Source organism: Macrobrachium nipponense, chromosome 6 (assembly GCF_015104395.2).
Source record: "Macrobrachium nipponense isolate FS-2020 chromosome 6, ASM1510439v2, whole genome shotgun sequence".
Classification (NCBI taxonomy): Eukaryota; Metazoa; Arthropoda; class Malacostraca; order Decapoda; family Palaemonidae; genus Macrobrachium; species Macrobrachium nipponense.
This window is the reverse complement of record NC_061108.1, coordinates 114,990,689-115,010,090: the sequence shown is the minus strand read 5'-3', so window position 1 is coordinate 115,010,090 and position 19,402 is coordinate 114,990,689. Positions and strand designations below refer to the sequence as shown.

Below are 19,402 nucleotides of genomic sequence, written 5' to 3'. Positions count from 1 at the left end.
CACAGGATATTCACAAGCTGTTGGTAAATGTAGTAACTGTAAAGTAATTCATGAATGTTAAGACATTCTTTTAGGCCAAACATTTGCAATTAAGCCAAAACATTTTTTGTTCACTGAGCCTAAGATACTCATCACTTTCCTTTGCAGAGACTGAAAGTGTGAAGGTTAAAATGTAGTAAGGAGGGAATGGTGTTAATACGGGTAGCCCCCAGTTAACGGCAGGGATTCCATTCCAGGGGATCCGACACTTAAGTGAAATTTGCCTTTTAAACGAAATTAATTTCGCCTCTAACCAAAATTCAAAAGTCTACAGGCGTCACAATCCACCTTACGGTTCCCTAGACGTGTTAACGATGCCTTAGACAGTCATGCCCAGATATTTTGCCCTAATATGTAATAACTCTCTAATGAAAATGTAGAATTTCATTTGACTAATCATTTACTATGGGCTGCCTGGTAGTGATACAAGTTCTTAATGTCAGATTCAATAGACTTACTGGTAAACCTTGGCCTAGTATGAGAGAGAGAGAGAGAGAGAGTAACCTTTATCAGACTGCAAATGCTTCTTCCTTCTCTTTTTTTATCATATCCTCTACTAGTTAAATCAGCCAAAAAAACAAATGATAATGATAATAGTATTGTTACTAACGTTGAAGTAGAACAGGACTAAAATTTTTTGCATTATACCTGTAGTATTTGGTATGGAGAAAATATTGGCAAGGAAATATAGTATTACTAAATTTAAGTTGCAGTGGTAGCTGAAGCTGAGAAAAGAAATGTTCACACTGCTAATGGACTTATGGTATTATTATGAAATGGGATGACAATGACGAATATATAATCAGCTTTTTACCCAAATCAACGTGCTTCTGACACCATCTATTAACAAAAAAATAACGATCGAGTTCACAACAAAACGTCTATATTTAAGTTATATTTCAACTTAAAAGCACTTCATATACCGAAAAACATCCAATTTACACTAAATAGAAGCAAGAAAATTGCTCTGAATTGACTTAAGTAGGGCAAAATAACCCTACCTCTGCCCTCAGCTGATTTTTCTTAACCAAAACATAAATCACTGTATTTTACAATACTATACATAGTAATATGAGACTACTGCATACAGTATTCTTGGATACAGTGAAGTAAACCATAACTTTTTAAAAAGGCTAAGGAAAAGATGCTTATTCGTTATGTTTGTATTTTATGGCTGTTTCTCGGCACTTAGGCAAAATATCGATAACCAGACAACAGCGCCATCTATTAACAAAAAAATAATTAAGTCTAATCCATGTGTTTAAGTCAGTTTTCAACTTAAAAAACTTCATTTAACATAGAATAACCTTGCTACATATGAATAGAGTTTTTGGAGATTAATTTACACTAAATAGAAGCAAGAAAATCACTCTGAATTGAGTTATATGGCAAAATAATCCTACCTCCGCTCTCATTTGATTTTTGCAAACTAAAGCATGATCGATTTGTTTGTATTTTATAGCACAAACAGTAATACAAGACCACATACAGTATTATTGGATAAAGTGAAGTAAAGGATAACTTTAAAAGAGCAGAGGATAAGATGCTTATTTGCTATGTTTGTATTTTATGAGGCGGTCTTGGCGCTCAGCCTAAGCCACCGATAACCAGACAGTGGCGCTATAAACCCTGTTGAGTGTAAAACCCAGTTATGAATATATCTAACAAGCGCCATAAAATTGAAATGCCGCTGACTGATAGTATGTCAAGTGCTGTATTTGGCAGGGGGAGTCCTTAGGCAGATATGTTCTTGTCAGTTGAGCATCAAATACCAAGTTTTTTTTTCTTTGCCAGTACTTTGGAACATTACAGAGAAGGCTCACATGGCTTCGGCATATGGAGGTATTTTTCTGGTGTCACACAATTGTGAACTTTCCACTTCTTAGCTCCTAGTCCCCAGTTCACTTGACGGACTGGAATAAGGGCCACTCAAGTCAATTAGTGAGGGTGCGTAATAGGTTACTGGGTTCTATTACTTTACTTTGAATTCCTAAAGATTCTAGTAGTGATTTCTTTTCGACTAATCGGTTATCCTATCTTGTATGTGTAAACCCAATATATCCCTAAAAATACCATCCTACATCATATACACATTAAATTGTCATCCTATTATGATACATATTAACCTTTGAAATATTATTGATACTATTTCAAAGTAAATCTTACATTGTACAGTTAAAAATACGTATGTATAATGTATTCAGTAAGTATTTAGTCATGCACGTTTTCTTTCATACAGGTACTATTTAAGTCATCCAGTTTTCTTTTTATGAGGGAAACAATTCTTTTCACGAGAGAAAACAAAATACATTGAACATAAAAATTTTATTCTAGCACAACATATGTAAATAGGGTACTCATCAGTGATGAATAAAATACATTTTTGTTCATCTCTCATGCAATTGGGATCTCAAGAAAGAATAGTAAATTAAAGCTGCAGGTTATAGCTGAGGCTGAATAAAATGAATAACGGCCAGGTGGAAGTGATGTTCGGAACTGAAGAAATCTCACCTCATGCTTATACAATGAAGTAATATGTGCACGTTTTCAACCAAACTTCATTAATTTACAATAAAAGATATCTCCGAATTATATCTCTTCTAACAAATAATGGCAGTAAAGATATAAATAATACCCAAATCAGCTGAGGTATTGAGAATGTAAACAATATCAAATGCAAATGATGTATATGACAATGTTTATATTCTGTAATACAGTAACAATATGATTATGGGATACAACAAGCAAAACAACAACCTTTATTTAAGTCATTGTTATTATAAATACAGTTGTACTGTATAATTTTTGCAAATAATCACTTTTCTCCAAAAAGCATTTCGGTTTGTAATTTAGAAGTCGTCCTATTCTACAGATATGAGGTGAATTCATGAAAATTTGCCATGATTTTTCTACCCCTTCTTATGTAAAGGTAGTCTTATACACAGAAATATACAATAGGTTTTCCAAGGACTGAATGTTACCTTTGAAAACATGTAAATGATGTTGATCCTGTTTTCATTATATATATATAGAACTGTTTGTAAACTGAAATGAGTTTTCTTTTACATTGTTGATTTATAGCAATTTTTTCCATGTTCCCTTTGAATGTCAGGTTTTTAAACAGTTTTATTTAAACAGATTGACATTCATTTCTTTTTAAAGTTATTGAAACACTTGTTATCCTGTCAAGCTCAGTGCATATTGAGTGAAAGATATAAGTTCTGCAAGAAGCCAGCTGACAAATATGGTGTATCAGTATTGAAGAAAATCATTTAAAATTTTATTATGTGGTTAATGTAGTGTAGAAACATGCAGAATAAGTGAAAACGTAATCATACTTTCAATTATACAGTACTAATATCGTCCTTATTTTATTCAGTTTGCAGTCAGATGAGAGACATCATTCTACAATTGGTAGACAGTTGGAGTCAGGGTAGTGCATCCAGTGAGGCTGTGTTATCCAGAGTCATAGATTGCTTGACAGCCTTTAGAAAAGAATCATCCCTTATTGATCCTTCCCTTTACAATGATCTTATGCCTTCTCTCAAAAGTGCTGTTATAAGTGGATCTATTCAACATTTATGGAACAGAGTTAAAGAAGGTAGGTTTCTCAGTACTTGATAAAGAGTTTTATTTATCCTCCTGTGATCTTACATTATTACACTTTTATGGGGGTGAAAGAAAATAACTTCTCTGGCTGAACTGTAGGCAGCACCCAGGTTATGGAATTCCAACTTTACGATGCTTGGATGATGATTTTATGGTTCCATAAGAAGTTTTGCAGCACCATAAATGTCATTTATTCCCATGAGCCTGTTTGTAGTATTTTTCAGGTTCTGGTATCCCGCCGTCAACCGGGGACTGCCTATGTAATCACATATATTGACTATTTAGATTGCAGCATTGAAGCAAATTTCTTTTGCTTATTTAATGTCAGTGTAGCCAGCCCTCTAAATGAATTTGCTCAATATATTGAAGATGTTAGTTTTATCATAAAATATAGTATTTAGAACAAATCTTACCTATTACCAATTATGCAAGAATTTGGTCAATCCACGCCCTTGGAGAATTGGAAATATCCAGATTTTGAAACACATACCTTATAGGAATAATTCCATTAGGGCCAAGGCAAACGGCAATTTACCTAGTCAAACTTTTTTATATACCCATTTTCAATACTTTCTATGTGCTACGGTAGGGCCTCGATAATTGCGGGGGATAGGGCCCAGAACCTCCCGTGATAAGTAAATACCCGTGTTATCCTGGTACCCCCTCAAAAATTGCTTAAAACTGCTTACTTTAATAGTTAACCCACCCAAGACCACTATTCCAATGTTTATAACTGCCTACTTTAGTTCAGACACCATATTACTTCATCTATCACCTTGAGCTAAATTCAAGACAGTTTCAAAGTTATTTTACAACATTAGCCTTAAAAATATATGTAGTATACGTACTACTGTACACATGTAGCCTACTAGCCTATGGATTACAGCTAGAAGCCTACATACGCACGTGCTATTACGTACTCACGTGGGCCTCTTTCATTTTATAAGGAAAGAGAGGGAGAGAGGTAAGAGCAATATTAAAATTATGTAAATCACATGGGTAATCACCAACCATCTATGTTGATAAAGATGGCGACAATTTTGCGGTGCAATCGGATGAATAATAAAGATAATGCTACCAGCAGCATGCAACAAAACATCTCTTCCCTTCTTCACAACGCATGTTGATATATTTCACTCATGACCTTCATCTGACGTTAAGGCTTCTTTCCCATAATAGTAAAAGAATCAGGGCTTTTGAATGCCACATAATTAACTCGTTTATATGGGTACAATTTAAAGAATGCAGCAAACACGACTTCAATAACAACATAAACAAAACATGGGCAGGCCAGTGTTGCCAAATGGGAATGGCAATTTCTTGCTAGATTTTGCTCCATAAAGTGCTAAAAAATTCACTTGTTCATACGTGAACAAACCTTCGGTCTTAACAATAGGATAATTTCTAGCGCCTAGCTGGATCCGGTTAAAAAACAGATGAAAGCAAGGAATCTTGTGATATCTGGCACGCATGCGTGTATCGGGTGAAGGATGGTTGACGACCATTCACGCACAATCATGCATCAGTCTTTCTTTGACCGCCTGGGCGAGAGTAGTGTTTACCTCTCTTGGCCTTTACCAGGTGCATTTCCCATTCCGCTTGCATTTAGTGTGTAAGTGTTTGGCAGATATTATGGCTTCTCCTGCTCCTTCTCGGCCTCGTCAACGTGTGTACCCCGGAATTCCAGGTTTTCCATGTTCTCGTCTTTGGCTTTGGCAGCGGCTGACCCCCACGTCGTGCAGTAGGTGGCGTTCTAATTTTTGTACTATGAATCCTTGTACAGGATGCCGGCCATGGCCTTATGAGCACTGGAAGTCATTTTATGGCAAGAGGACATCGGAGGGTTTTGTCTATTCCTTCATGGGAAAGTTTCTCGCCCCTTCCTGATGTTTCGCCTCCTGCAGTATTCAACCCCCATAGTAGACTTGTTCTTGTCTCCTCCCTTTTCTTCCTTTGATTTGTCGCTGGAAGTATCGGGCAGCCACCAGGCTGATGTTTGTAATGTCGCTATTTCTTCTTCGGGAATTAATTTGATTCCCAGGAAGGGGGAGGCTTTATTTTTTCATCATAATAATTTCTTCCAGAGTTGGAGGCGCCCAAGATGGTGGCGTTTAGAAGACGCTCGGGCTAGGGGGTACCCCGTCCTGGAGGGGTTGCTTGCACGCCTTTTGAAGGCTCGCTAACCACCCCCTCCTCCTCCTCCTCCTCCTCCTCCTCCTCCTCCTCCTCCTCCTCCTCCTCCTCCTCCTCCTCCTCCTCCTCAGGCTGGCCAGGCCATCCCCCCCTTGGCCTCTTCGTAGGTAGTCGAGGTCAGCCACCTTGTATTGCTCCGCCAGTGACTGTTACCACTTCTTTGAATTGGAGGGAAGCTGTGACGTCACAGGATCCATCGTTGTGTATTCCTCCACCAGTGGCATTGATTCCCCTTCTCACCGAGGGGAGGCCATGACATCATCACTGCTTGTGACGTCACTCCCAGTCATCATCTGAGCACTGTCTCTCTCCATCGTGACATCATCTCTGCCGCCCTGTTCGCTACTTCTCCCTTCCATGTCACCGGAGCCTTCACTTGCAGATCAGTCTGAGGTTATATGCCAGGCAGTGCTTAAGAGGTTGGACTCTGTTTTGGATGTTAAGTTGGCTGCCTTGTCGATTGGGAACATTGGAAGGTAATGCGTTGCTTCGTCCTCGCCTCCTGCAAAGAGATCACTTGCCGAACCAGTGCTATCTTCTCCCTCTTCCCCCATCTGCGCCACGTCGGTGTATCAAGCGTTAAAAGGCTAAGGATTTTGCTCTTTCTTCGCCTACGAGGGAGGAACTACAAGGACGTGTTCTCAAGAATGTTGGTGTTTCAGAGAGTATTAGTGGCTTCGTCCTCTGCATCGAATCACGGGCGTGTTGCAACTTCCCCCGTCCATGCACGCCTCGAGTGTTACAACCTCCCTCGTCCATGCACATTACAAGTGTGTTGCAACCTCCCTCGTCCATGCACATTATGAGCGTGTTGCAACCTCCCCTGAGAGTGTAGTGTCTCTTCCATTGTGTATTCTGCAGCGGCTGCTTCGTCCTCTGCATTGAATCATGGGCATGTTGCAACTTCCCCCGTCCGTGCACGTCTCGAGTATGTTGCAACCTCCCCTGTCCATGCACATCGCGAGCGTGTTGCAACCTCCCCTGTCCGTGTACTTGATGCAAGTGCTACTTCTTCTACAAGGCCTATTCGTCGCCGTAAGGATCTCAAGGCGCCTGTCAATAGGTCGAAGGTGGTGAGCGTGAAGTTGCTGCAGCAGGAGTGTTTGCCTGCCCCTCGCACTGATGCTTCTTAGAGTTCGATTCTCGAGGATTCTTCTTCGATCTCGAGTGTTCAGGATTCCTCTCCAACTCACGTTCGTAAGTTGGCCACGCCCGTGACCATTCACGGACATGTTAATGAATCATTTGTTGGAACACGTAGTGATGTTCGTAGTGTTATAGTGGGTTCATCTCGGGAGCCGATACGTGGACCCAGCCCAGACAGGTTAGTTGGTGTTTCGGGCTGTTTGGCTGCTGATCCTACCGTTAATTTTAATGAAGAAGGTACCTTGGAGCCTACGCATCCTTCTCATCTTCTCATCGTTGGTCTTCGTTGCCAGTGCAGGAGGAGGGAGACACGCAAGAGTTTTTGTCTTCCTTTTCTGAAGTTGTTAATCTCATTCGTGGGTTCAACAATTTGAAAAGTAGGTCTCAGGCTCAGTCGTCTTCCCTCCTTGCTTGGAAGCCTTGGTGGGAGCTACGCGGGATCGCAAATCTTCTCTCCAGCTTTCCTCGGGTTAACGCCTCTTGTTTCGGACCGGGATGGGTCGCTTCGCTCTTGAGGCTCTGCCAAGTTACTACTACTGCCTCTCACCAGGCTAGGAAGTAACATGCTACAAGCTTTACCTTTTGATGTTACGCTATCTTAACCCAGACGTCGTTCGCCTGAAGCCAGGATTGTCTTTGGAGCAGGTGTAGCCGGTGGCTCCGTCCTTGTCTCCGCAGGATGCCGCAGCATTGGAATCTATGGCAGCCTCCATGCTGCTCGCAGTTTCTTGGCTGGACTTATGGTCTATGGTCATTGGTAAGATAGCTTCTGACAGGCCCCCAGAAGAGTTGGTGACTGCTTCCTCTCTTGCCAATCTGTTGCAGTCCGGAGGCAAGGCGTTTTCATAAATGGCTCACCTCAATGTTAATTTATGGGCCATCCTTCTGCTGATTAGAATGCGATAGGCCAGTGTCAGGTTGACACCAAAGACAGACTGGTGCGCCAGGCCATGTCAAAGTCTGAGTCTCGTCCTCGGAGACATCCGGCTCCTCCTCCCCCTGCCCAGCAGTAGTCAAGAAGATCGTTGCCTGATAGGCCATTGAGGAAGTCGAGTTTGGCTGGGCCTTTCCGTTCGACTCAGCCTTGGTTAGAGGATCAACGTCTGTTTCGTTCTCATTCCTTTAGGCCAAGATGGGGCCCAAGGGGCAGAGGTAATGGGGCCCTCGGTAGGTTAGGCGCCTTTCCTGTGCCATGGAGGGGGGTTGCCTAGCGGGCCATTGGGCCAAGTGGCAGAGTTGTGGGCGGAGAAGTGGGTGGTACATACCCTTCAGGTGGGGTACCTACTGCCATTCGATTTCTCTCCCCCTCTGTCGGACAAACAGTAGCTCATGAAGGCATATCCTCCAGATTCTCTGAAGTTCTTGGCTCTTCGGGAGGAGGTGCAGAAGATGCTGGACAAGGATGCAATAGAGGAAGTGGTGCGTCCGTCTCCATTTTACAGTCATATCTTCTTGGTGCTCAAGGCGTCGGGAGGATGGAGACCTGTGATCAACTTGTCCACCTTAAGTCACTTCAACATGAAGACACGGTTCAAGATGGAGACCCCGAGTTCGGTGTTGGCAGCCGTGAGGGAAGGTGACTTCATGCTGTTGATACACTTATGGGGAGGCATACTTCCGAATCCCTGTACATCCGATGTCAAGGAAACTCCTTCGCTTCTCTCTTGGGAACAAGGTCTTCGATTACAAAGACCTATGCTTGGGGCTGACAACAGCCCCTCAAGCGTTCGCAAGGGTCATCTCTCGTGTCAAGTTGGGCCCATGCTCAGGGGATCTGTTTGCTGAAGTACCTCGACAGTTACTTGGTTTTGGCAATTTCCAGGTAAAAGCTGCTGCAGGACAAGAATCGTCTACTTTGGGTCTGTCTGGAACTGGGCATCGTGGTCAACCACGAAATGTCGAACCTCGTACCCAGTCGAGGGATTCTCTACTTGGGCATGGTCATCGATAAGGCGATTGCAAAAGTTTTCCCAACAGACCAGAGATTGGAGAAGTTGCGGGTGGGGGCGTGCAACTTCCTGTTGGAACCACATCAGTCAGTTCATCAGTGGCAGGTTCTTCTGGGAGTATTGTCATCCCTGAAGAAGCTGGTCCCTCATGGGCGTCTTCTTCTTCGGACTCTGCAATGGAGACTGGGAGAATTCTGGTCCCCCGGCGGGGGACTCACCCCTGTTAATGTTCCCTCTGTCTCTGGCAGTGAGAGAAGACCTTCGTTGGTGGTTGGACGACCATAATCCTTTGAAGGGTGTCCCTCTGCGTTCTCCTCCACCAGACTTCCTTCTTTTCTCAGATGCCTCCCTCGCAGGTTGGGCGGCCTTATGTAGGCTACCTCATCACTTCAGGTGTTTGGAGGACAAGCATTAACATATCAACGTCTTGGAGTTGAAGGCAGCCTTCCTGGGTCTGAGAAGTTTTGGGAGAAGGTAGAATGTCATTCGGTCATTCTCATGTTGAACAACACCTTGGTGGTAACCTATGTGAACGAACAGGGACGCCTGGTTTCTCGTCAACTTCACGCCTTCACCGTCGTTGAGGTTCACCAGTGGGCGGTCAGCAGTTAGGTAGAGCTTTCAGCCAGGTATATCCCAGGCAATCTGAATGTGGTCGCAGTCAAACTCAGTCGTCGGGATCAGATCCTAATACTGAGTGGTCGTTTCACCAAGTGGTAGAAGACAAGCTTTTCCAGGTTTGGATAGACCCATGTTGGACCTGTTTGTGACTCGCCTCAACAGGAAGCTGGAGGTATTCTGTTCAGTGGTCCCCAGATCCTTTAGCATTGGCAGAGGATGCATTCCAACATCCCTGGGACAACCGGGAGGTGTATGCCTTTTCTCTGTTTTGTTTGATCCGTCAAGTTCTGAAAAGGCTAATGAGTTCACAGGGTCTCAGGATGACTTTGGTAGCCCCTCTGTGGCCTCGAGCGGAGTGGTTCCCAGATCTGCTGTAGTTGTTGTCAGAGTTTCCAAGGGAGATGTCCCCCTTTGCAACATCCCCTGTGTCAGCCCCATGCAGAAGTGTTCCACCAGTCAGTAGAATCCTTGTCTTTTCTCGGTCTTATGAGTGAGAGGCTTTTCTCAGAAGGACAGCAGGGCATATGTCCAACAGTCTCAGAAATTCGACCTCCGCGGTTTCCAAGGCAATAAGCGATCTGCTGTGATTGGTTTCGTATGAGGGTTTTTCTCCACTCGCAACCTCTATTCAGCGAATAGCAGGCTTTTAACCTTCCTCAGAGGTGAGAAACATTTGTCTGTTTCTGCCATTAGAGGCTACAGGGCGGCCCTAAGTTTGGTGTTACGCCTTAAAGGTATCGACATCCTCTTCCTGGGAACTTTCCTTGCTAGTTAAGGGGTTTGAGTAGTCGAGTTCTCCTAGAGAGCTCAAGCCTCAGACATGGGATGTTTCCTTGGTTCTCAAGTGCTTCACTAAGGGTCCATATGAGCCCTTGTGTCGCTCATCTGACAGGAACTTGACAATCAAGGCAGTTTTCCTTCTGGCCTCGGCATCTTCCAAGAGGGTAGGAGAGCTCCACGATCTGAGCTATGGCTTTCAATAAGAACTTGGCTGTACATAGAGGGCTGAGCGCTGGTACTTGGTAACACCAGTCCACGTTTGCCTCTTTCTATCTTAAGGATGTTGCCCACAGATCTGCGGACACATTTTCCCTGGGTCCTGTGGTGGCTGCCCAACAGGTTGTTTACTCATAGTTACCCCTAACAGGGCACTTTTGTATCTTTATTAAGATGATTGTGTGGATGAGAGAATGAGGGAGTTGGCTGGTCTCCTCCTTTCTCTTGTATCTTTCCTTCTTCCTTCGGGCAGGTTAAGGAATAGACACGTCATTTGCTGGACTGGTCTGATATGATGAGTAAGGTAGTCATACTGATAGTGTGGTCCCTTATTATGCAAATGTCAAACCCTCTATTCGGTAGCATATGCTCCACTCCTAGGCAAGGAGGAGTTGAGAGTAGTACAAACCCTGGTGTGTTGGTTTGCTATTAGACAGTCAAAGTTTCTCTTTGGTTCCCTATACAATGGTTCTCCCATATATCATTGTACATCACTCAGGGTCTGAGTGGTGAGATATCAATTTATCTAGCTTCTCAACAGGCTTCAGTCCCTCTCCAGAAGTCGTTTCTTCTGGAAGCTGACTGGTCTAGGATGTCTTTTACCTCCCTCCAAGTATGAATCTATCCTATTGTTTAGACCGAAGGTTTGTTCGCGTATGAACAAATGACAAAAAATTTTCTAAGACAATTTGTATTTTTCATAGCTACAAACCTGAGGTCTTAACATTATACTGCCCGCCTCTAGCTGCCCCTCTGTTTGTTAAGACATCCTGAATTGGGAAAGACTGATGCGTGATCGTAGGTGAATGGTCATCGACCATCTTTCACTCGATATACGCATGCGTGCCAGATATCACAAGATTCCTTGCTTTCATCTGCGTTTTAACCGGATCCAGCTAGGTGCTAGAAATTATCCTATTGTTAAGACCTCAGGTTTGTAGTTAATTTCAAACTAGATTTTGCTCCATAAAGTGCTAAAAAATTCACATCATACACAACAATGCCACCCAGCCAATTTCAACCGATTGCTCTCTTTTTCGATTCAAACATGTTTCTAACACACACAGTGTACTTGTACATTACGTTACATGATTCCTATTAAATTTCGAAACATTCTGTTCAATTCCTGAAAATGGTTTTGGCAAGATTTTGTTCTTTTTTCTTACATGATATATCAAACATAGTAGAATAAAAGAAATATTCAACTTAACATTATAAAGATTTGATGTCAAAATACGTATGCTAGATGTATTTGAAAACAAATGCAAGTTTTCCTGCCAGATGCTAGATTGAAAATTTTCTAGCTAATTACCTGAAGAAAATGAAAGGTAGCATTTAAAATGCGAAATTATAAAAAAAAACTTACATTAGTTATGTGAAGATGGTGCTAGTAGTACAAATGAAAGTTATTGTATTGTTAAAAATATCAAAATAAATAAATTCGCAAAGCCGATTCTATGTATGTCATATTTTTCCTAAACACGTAGCCTAAAAGGAAAACGTTATTTTGTTTGTTTCATCGTTATAACATTTTGCTACATTTAAGAAATTATTTAAATAAAAGCTTGAAACTAAGGACTTCTTAATGGCCTGCTTTTATTTACAGTACATTTATCATATGTATTAATGCTAATGCAAAATACAAGACAAAGTCAAAGAGGTACTGCTCTCCTTTACCACGTGTAACTAAATTGAAAATTTCAAATTTTATGCCCTAATGTACTTTTGACTTAAGATGTATTTTTTCTATTTTAATAAAGGAAACCTTGGATTAGTCACCACAGAGGAAAGCCTAAAAAGTTCTGTTAGTACAGCAGCCGCAAGTGCATTCTTTGAACTGGAAGCAGAACCACAACAGGAAGTATCAGAACCAAAGCATGAGGAAGATGATGTTGAGGATTTAGTAAGTTTAATTACCATTGCACAGTATGTTAGATTAAATCAAGTTTGTTCATAGCACACCCATCAGTCATATAAGCCCAAAACTTTTTGGACAAAGTTTACAGCCAACTTCTTGATTAGTTTGCCAAACAAGCAAATGTTTTTAGATCTACTAGTTCTTAGTCTTAGTGACAAAAAAACATCTAAGCTTTTAGATTTAGTATTTTCTTAAATTTTGATTTATTTATTTTTAATCTATACTTGATGCCTTTCCATATTTTTTTATTTCACTTTTTCTTTATGGTAAATGAATAAGTGAAAACTGTTTTTCGGGCATACTATATTCTAGCTTATTGATGAGAACCATATAACTGAATTTTTTAGGTGAAACCTTCTTATCATTTGCTTTATCTGCAACCACTGGGCATGGGTTCAACAAGTGTTAAAATTGAAACAATCTTTAATGAGCGCCTGGGGTGTAGTTGTGGGGAATCAGATCATGTCAGGACGATGGTCACCTGTCGAAGCGAGTTTTCACATAAATTGCAAGTTGTTGGTTTCCAGAAGGGGTTGCAGGACCTGGAAAGTGCAGTGACCAACAAAATTATTTCTGTCCTCTCTTGCAACTCAATGTCTGGCTTATCTCAGAAGACAAGGGAGCTTGAAGTCAGAAACATTGGTAGCCATCACCATAGATTTACTCCTCTGAACAGAGGTGAGGAATATTGTTTGTGCCCGATTGGCTGAACATTTTAGCGGACATGCTAAGTTGTTTGGGACAGGCGCTCTTATGAATGGACTTTAAACCCTGCAGTTTGCAAGGCAATTTAAGAGATAGTTTGGCCAACCACTCGTCGATCTCTTTGCAAGGAAGCTGAATGATCATCTCCAGTTGTGTCTCTCACCAGTGCCCGACTTTCAAGCCTGGGCAGTAGATGCTATGGTTCCAGACTGGACAAAACTATTTGTGTATGCCTTTCCTCCATTTTTGATGTTGAAGCAGGTGCTCAAGAAATTGAGGGAATCCTTGAACACCAGAATGATTCAAATATTGTTCCTTGGTGGTCAAGGAGGCATTGGTTCACAGGCTGTCTGGAAATGCCAGAGAAGTCCCAGACAATTACTTTTTTGGACACGTAATGGAGCAGATGGGGACAGGGAGATTTCACAGAAATATCAGCATGCTTTGTCTAACTGCATGGAAATTGTCAACAAGCTTCTCAGCTATAGAGACTTTTCAAGGCCATCTAAGGACCATCCTCACTGGAAGGAGAAAGTTCACTAATATATTATATCAGAAATAGTTTGAGCTATATAGATCATGGTGCAAGTCCAGGGGCATTTCTTGTCTATGCACTGGCATTGATAATGTAATAAAGTTTCTAGGAATCTTGAGTTATGCTAAAGGTATGTTTGTTACCTCCAGCAAAGTCTATAAATCCATGCTGTTTTCTTTTTTAAGGGGGCCGGTCACAACCTTTATATATGGGGGTATAGGGCAAAACAGGCAGTCATGAAAAAATTCATGGAGCTTCATATGCAATTGAGAATACGTATACGAAATATTTCTTCAAAATTCCTCTTACTTTCGTAGTTACAGGGTAATTAGTAAACGTAACTCAATAAGCCAAAAACATTGATCCGTACAAGAAAATGCAATATTTCTTCTGTTATCGTAAATTTTGATAATTATTGTCAAAGAAATTGTGAGCACTGGCATCTGTAGAGATTCCATGAGTCGCAGAAGAAAAGTCAGTTAGCTACCAAGTTCAACCACGATTCAGGGCGAGCACAAACCCCAAGTAGTCTACACGTTCGAGTTTCACCTCTGAAATTTGCTTGCTTTTATGTATATTTATCTTTGTTTCGGCAAGAATTTCATCATGCCAATGAGAAAAGACAAGCAAAACATCTCGCAAACATACAGATGAAGAAAATTCGCTCTAATATGATTAAGAAATATCATAATATACGTGATATTAGCGTAGTTAGTGAAGAGAGAGAGGGGTTGCATAGTAAGTAATGCCCCTGTCTTGCCTGACGCACACATCACACTGTGCCCCAGGCTACGATCTTTGAGTAAAGGGATCTTCATTTATGATAAATAACATAGTTTTGGTTTATTAATACCCAAAAAGGAATATGAAATTCATAATAATCATGATTTATTAACATTGTCTTTGTAAAAAGAGAGTACTACACCTTCAAGTTTCACCTCTGACATTCTCTTGCATTTACGTTTGTTTATCTTTGTTTCGGCAAGAATTTCATCATGCCAAAGAAGAAAATAAAAGGAAAACATCTCGTTAACATACAGAAGAAGAAAATTTGCTGTAGTAAGCCGAGTTAGCGAAGGAGAGAGAGAGAGTTGCATAGGAAGGAGTGCCCTGTCTTGCCTGATGCAGTGCCCCAGTCTACGATATGTGAGCAAAGGGATCATCATTTATATTTAAATTATGATCAATAACATAGTTTTGGTTTATTAATGCACAAAAAAGATATATACATTCATAATAATCATTATTTATTAACATTGTCTTTACAAAAATACGAAGGAAAACTTCTAACGCCTGTATCTCAAAACTATACTTATTGACCTTCAAAATCTATCTTCTCACTTAGTTTTAAAATTATAACATTGGAATTTGGTATATAACTCAGAAAGACATTATAGAACAATCAAATCAAGCCCTTTTTTCCTATTTTTGTTTCGTCTTTTTTTTTATAAATTTTTTTTCCCCGATTTATAATAAGGGTTTATTTTTTTACCATAATGAAAAATTCATATCTAGCAAAAAAATTACTTTTAGAAATAAAAACTTCTCATTTGATTGAAGGTCTACATCAGGACTATTAATCCCAGGTCTTAATATTAAATATCAAGTGAGGAGATAGAATTTGAAAAATGGTTATGTTTGGGATAAATAGCCCTGGCGTCACAAAACTGAAGGTCAGAGGCGAAATCATATGCGGTTTGGAGAAACCGCATATGATTTTTGCCTCTGACCTTCGGTTTTGTGACGCCAGGGCAATTTATCCCGAAAATAACCATTTTTCAAATTCTATCTCCTCCCTTGATATTTAATATTAAGACCTAGGATTACTACCATATATAGACCTGATGTAGACCTCCAATCAAATGAGTTTTTTTTCTAAAAGTCATTTTTTTGCTAGATATGAATTTTTCAGTATGGTAAAAAAATAAACCCTATAAATCAAGAGAAAAAAATTTATAAAAAAATGACTAAAGAAAAATTGGAAAAAAGGGCTTCATTTGATTGTTCTATAATGTCTTTCTGAGCTATATACCAAATTCCAATGTTATAGCTTTAAAACTAAGTGAGAAGGTCGATTTTGAAGGTCAATAAGTATAGATTTGAGATACGGGCGTTCAAAGTTTTCCTTCGTATTTCTATAAAGACTATGTTAATAAATAATGATTATTATGAATGTATATTTCTTTTTTGTGTATTAATAAACCAAAACTATTTTATTTATCATAATTTAATCATAAATGATGATCCCTTTGCTCATATATCGTAGCCTGGGGCACTGCTTGAGGCAAGATGGGGCCACTCCTTCCTACGCAACTCTCTCTCTCCCCTTCACTAACTCGGCTTATTACAGTGAATTTTCTTCTTCTGTATGTTAGCGAGATGCTTTCCTTGTATTTTCCTCTTTGGCATGATGAAATTCTTGCCGAAACAAAGATAAAAAAACGTAAATGCAAGAGAATGTCAGAGGTGAAACTCGAATGTGTACTCTCTTTTTACAAAGACAATGTAATAAATCATGATTATTATGAATTTCATATTCCATTTCGGGTATTAAAATACCAAAACTATGTTATTTATCATTAATGAAGATCTCTTTGCTCAAAGATCGTAGCCTTGGGCACAGTGTGATGTGTGCTGTCAAGCAAGATGGGGGCATTACTTCACAACCCTCCCCTCTCTCTTCACCAACTACGCGTATATTATGATATTCTGTAATAATACTTGAGCGATTTATCTTCGTCTGTATGTTAGCGAGATGTTTTGCTTGTCTTTTCCTCATTGGCATGATGAAATTCTTGCCGAAACATACATAAACATACGCAAAAGCAAGCGAATGTCAGAGGTGAAATCGAACTTGTAGACTTCTTGAAGTTTGTGCTCGCTCTGAATCATGGTTGGACTTGGTAGCTGACTGAAGTCTCCATTCTCGACTCGGGGAATGTCTACAGATGCCATTTCTCCCAATTTCTTTGACAATAATTATCAAAATTTACGATAATAGAAGAAATATTGCATTTTCTTGTACGGATCAATGTTTTAGGCTTATTGAGTTACGTGAACTAATTACCCTGTGACTAAGAAAGTAAGAGGAATTTTGACGAAATATTTCGTATACGTATTCTCAATTGCCATATGAAGCTCCATGAATTTTTTCATGACTTTGCATTTTTCTCCCTAGGGTTCCGGCTGGCCCCCTTAACCCTTTAACGCTGATTGGACGTATTAAACGTTGACGAAAATTGTCTGTCAGGTGCTGAACCGACGTATGAAATGTTGACGAAAAAAAGTTTTTTAAAAAATTAACAGAAAAATAGTTATAGGCCTACTAGGCAAAAACTTTTGAATCACGCGCCTTGGGGAATGCTGAGAGTTCACAGATCAAGCTGTTGTTTTGTTTACAATCGTTACCCAGGTGCACAAGTGCAAATTTCTTTCTTCTCGCACTTAATTAAAAGCATCAGCGACACATCTCAGAAATTATTTCGTCACTTTGACATAATTTTTGCACCATTCCATTTTATATGTGTGCAATTTCATGTAGAATACAACAGAAAACTCCTCATGGTTGTAGCTTTTATCAGTTTTGAAATATTTTCATATAAATAACAATAAGTGCCAAAATTTCAACCTTCAGTCAACTTTGATTCTTACCGAAATGGTCGAAAAACGCAATTGTAAGCTAAAACTCTTATATTTTAGTAATATTCAATCACTTACCTTCATTTTACAACAAATTGGAAGTCTCTAGCACAATATTTCAATTTATAATGAATTTATGAAAAAACTGTCCTTACGTCCACGCACTAACTTCTGAAAAAATCAGAAATTTTTTTGTCCGACTGTCATAATGTTAGCACAGTTTTATATTAGCGGTTACATAAAGTTTTATATATGAAAATGTGCACAATTTCATGTAAAATACAACAAAATACAACCCATGGTTGTAGCTTTTATCAGTTTTGAAATGTTTTCATATAAATAACAATAAATGCCAAAATTTCAACCTTCGGTCAACTTTGACTCGACTGAAATGGTCGAAAACCATAATTGTAAGCTAAAACTCTTACATTATAGTAATACTCAATCATTTACCTTCATTTTGCAATAAATTGGAAGTCTTTAGCACAATATTTCAATTTATGGTGAATTTTAGAAAAAAACCTTTTTCCCACGTCCGTGCGGTAACTGCCGAAAAAATCAAATTTTTTCGTCCGAATGTCGTAATGTTTACACAGTTTTAAATTATCCATTACATAAAGTTTTATATATGAAAATGTGCGCAATTTCATGTAGAATACAATTAAAAACAACGCATGGCTGTAGCTTTTATCAGTTTTGAAATATTTTCATATAATTAGCGATAAGTGCCAAAATTTTAACCTTTAGTCAACTTTGACTCGACCGAGATGGTAAAAAAACGCAATTGTAAGCTAAAACTATTACATTCTAGTAATATTCAATCATTTACCTTTATTTTGCAACAAATTGGAAGTCTTTAGCACAATATTTTGATTTATGGTGAATTTATGAAAAAAACTTTGTCCTTACGTCCGCGCGGTAACTCTACCGAAAAAATCAGAAATTTTTTTGGACGATTATCGTAATGTTTGCACCATTTTAAATTAGCTGTTACACAAAGTTTTATATATGAAAATGTGCATAATTTCATGTAGAAAACAACTAAAAACAACCCATGGATGTAGCTTTTATCAGTTTTGAAATATTTTCATATAAATAACGATAAATAGAAAAAATTCGACCTTCGGTCAACTTTAACTCGACCAAAATGGTCGAAAACTGCAATTGTAAGCTACAACACTTACAGTCTAGTAATATTCAATCAATTACCTTTATTTTGCAACAAGCAGGAAGTCTCTAGCACAATATTTCAATTTATGGTGAATTTTTGAAAACCGCTTTTGTTTTCCTCCATGCGTTATGAATTGATGCATCATATTGTGATTATATTTTCTGTGTTGCTTTGATCGTTTTACAATTTGTTATATACCAAAATCATTGCAATTTAGTGTACAATACAACGAAAAAATAATTAACTCATTAGCCTTAACCGTTTTGTTCACAGTGCGATTTGTATACAATTATATATGAAATTTTTTTTTGCTCTGTCATATATTCCAATATTTATATATGATAATGAAATTTTTTTAATTTCTGATGGTTGCATACTAAACTTCAGGCAATGACAAAAAGGGAGCCAAAAATTAAGTGTGCTGTGAATTTTTGAAAAAAACGTTTTTTCCGCTTTGGCACTCACTCGCGAACGCCGCCGGCATACAGGAGACTTTCGGAAATACCAGCTTGGTGTTTAAGGGTTAAGCATACTGGATTGGAAATTTTGTGCAGTGTTTGAATGTTTTTCTAGCCTAACTCATGCAAAATGCTACATCATGCAATCCACCCACCTGTTCATGTTCCTCTACCTGTATAATCATGCTCAAGTCCACAAAAACAACGCAGTCTGACCTACAACAGACTACCTTCACAGATATCTCTGTCAAAGTACACACCAAAACACCTAGCTGGTTCCTAACTGCTTTTCTTACACTTTTCACTCTCCAGTGGCCACCATCTTCCGTCCTATGTCGTCACAACAAAGTGGGTTTCGCTTCAAAATGGTTTTTTATAAAAACATCTTAAAATTAAACATGTGCTTCTTATACTACATTTCGT

The 19,402-nt window shown here is 39.4% G+C and overlaps 1 protein-coding gene across 1 annotated transcript in view; it reads left to right on the top strand.

Annotated features, from left to right (window-relative positions):
- LOC135216611 (X-ray repair cross-complementing protein 5-like) overlaps positions 1 to 19,402 on the top strand; it is a 187,351-nt gene that overhangs the window by 162,697 nt on the left and 5,252 nt on the right. Inside the window, 2 exon segments of the mRNA XM_064251991.1 lie at positions 3,419 to 3,640; positions 12,314 to 12,456. Coding sequence (XP_064108061.1) covers positions 3,419 to 3,640; positions 12,314 to 12,456 — 365 coding nt within the window.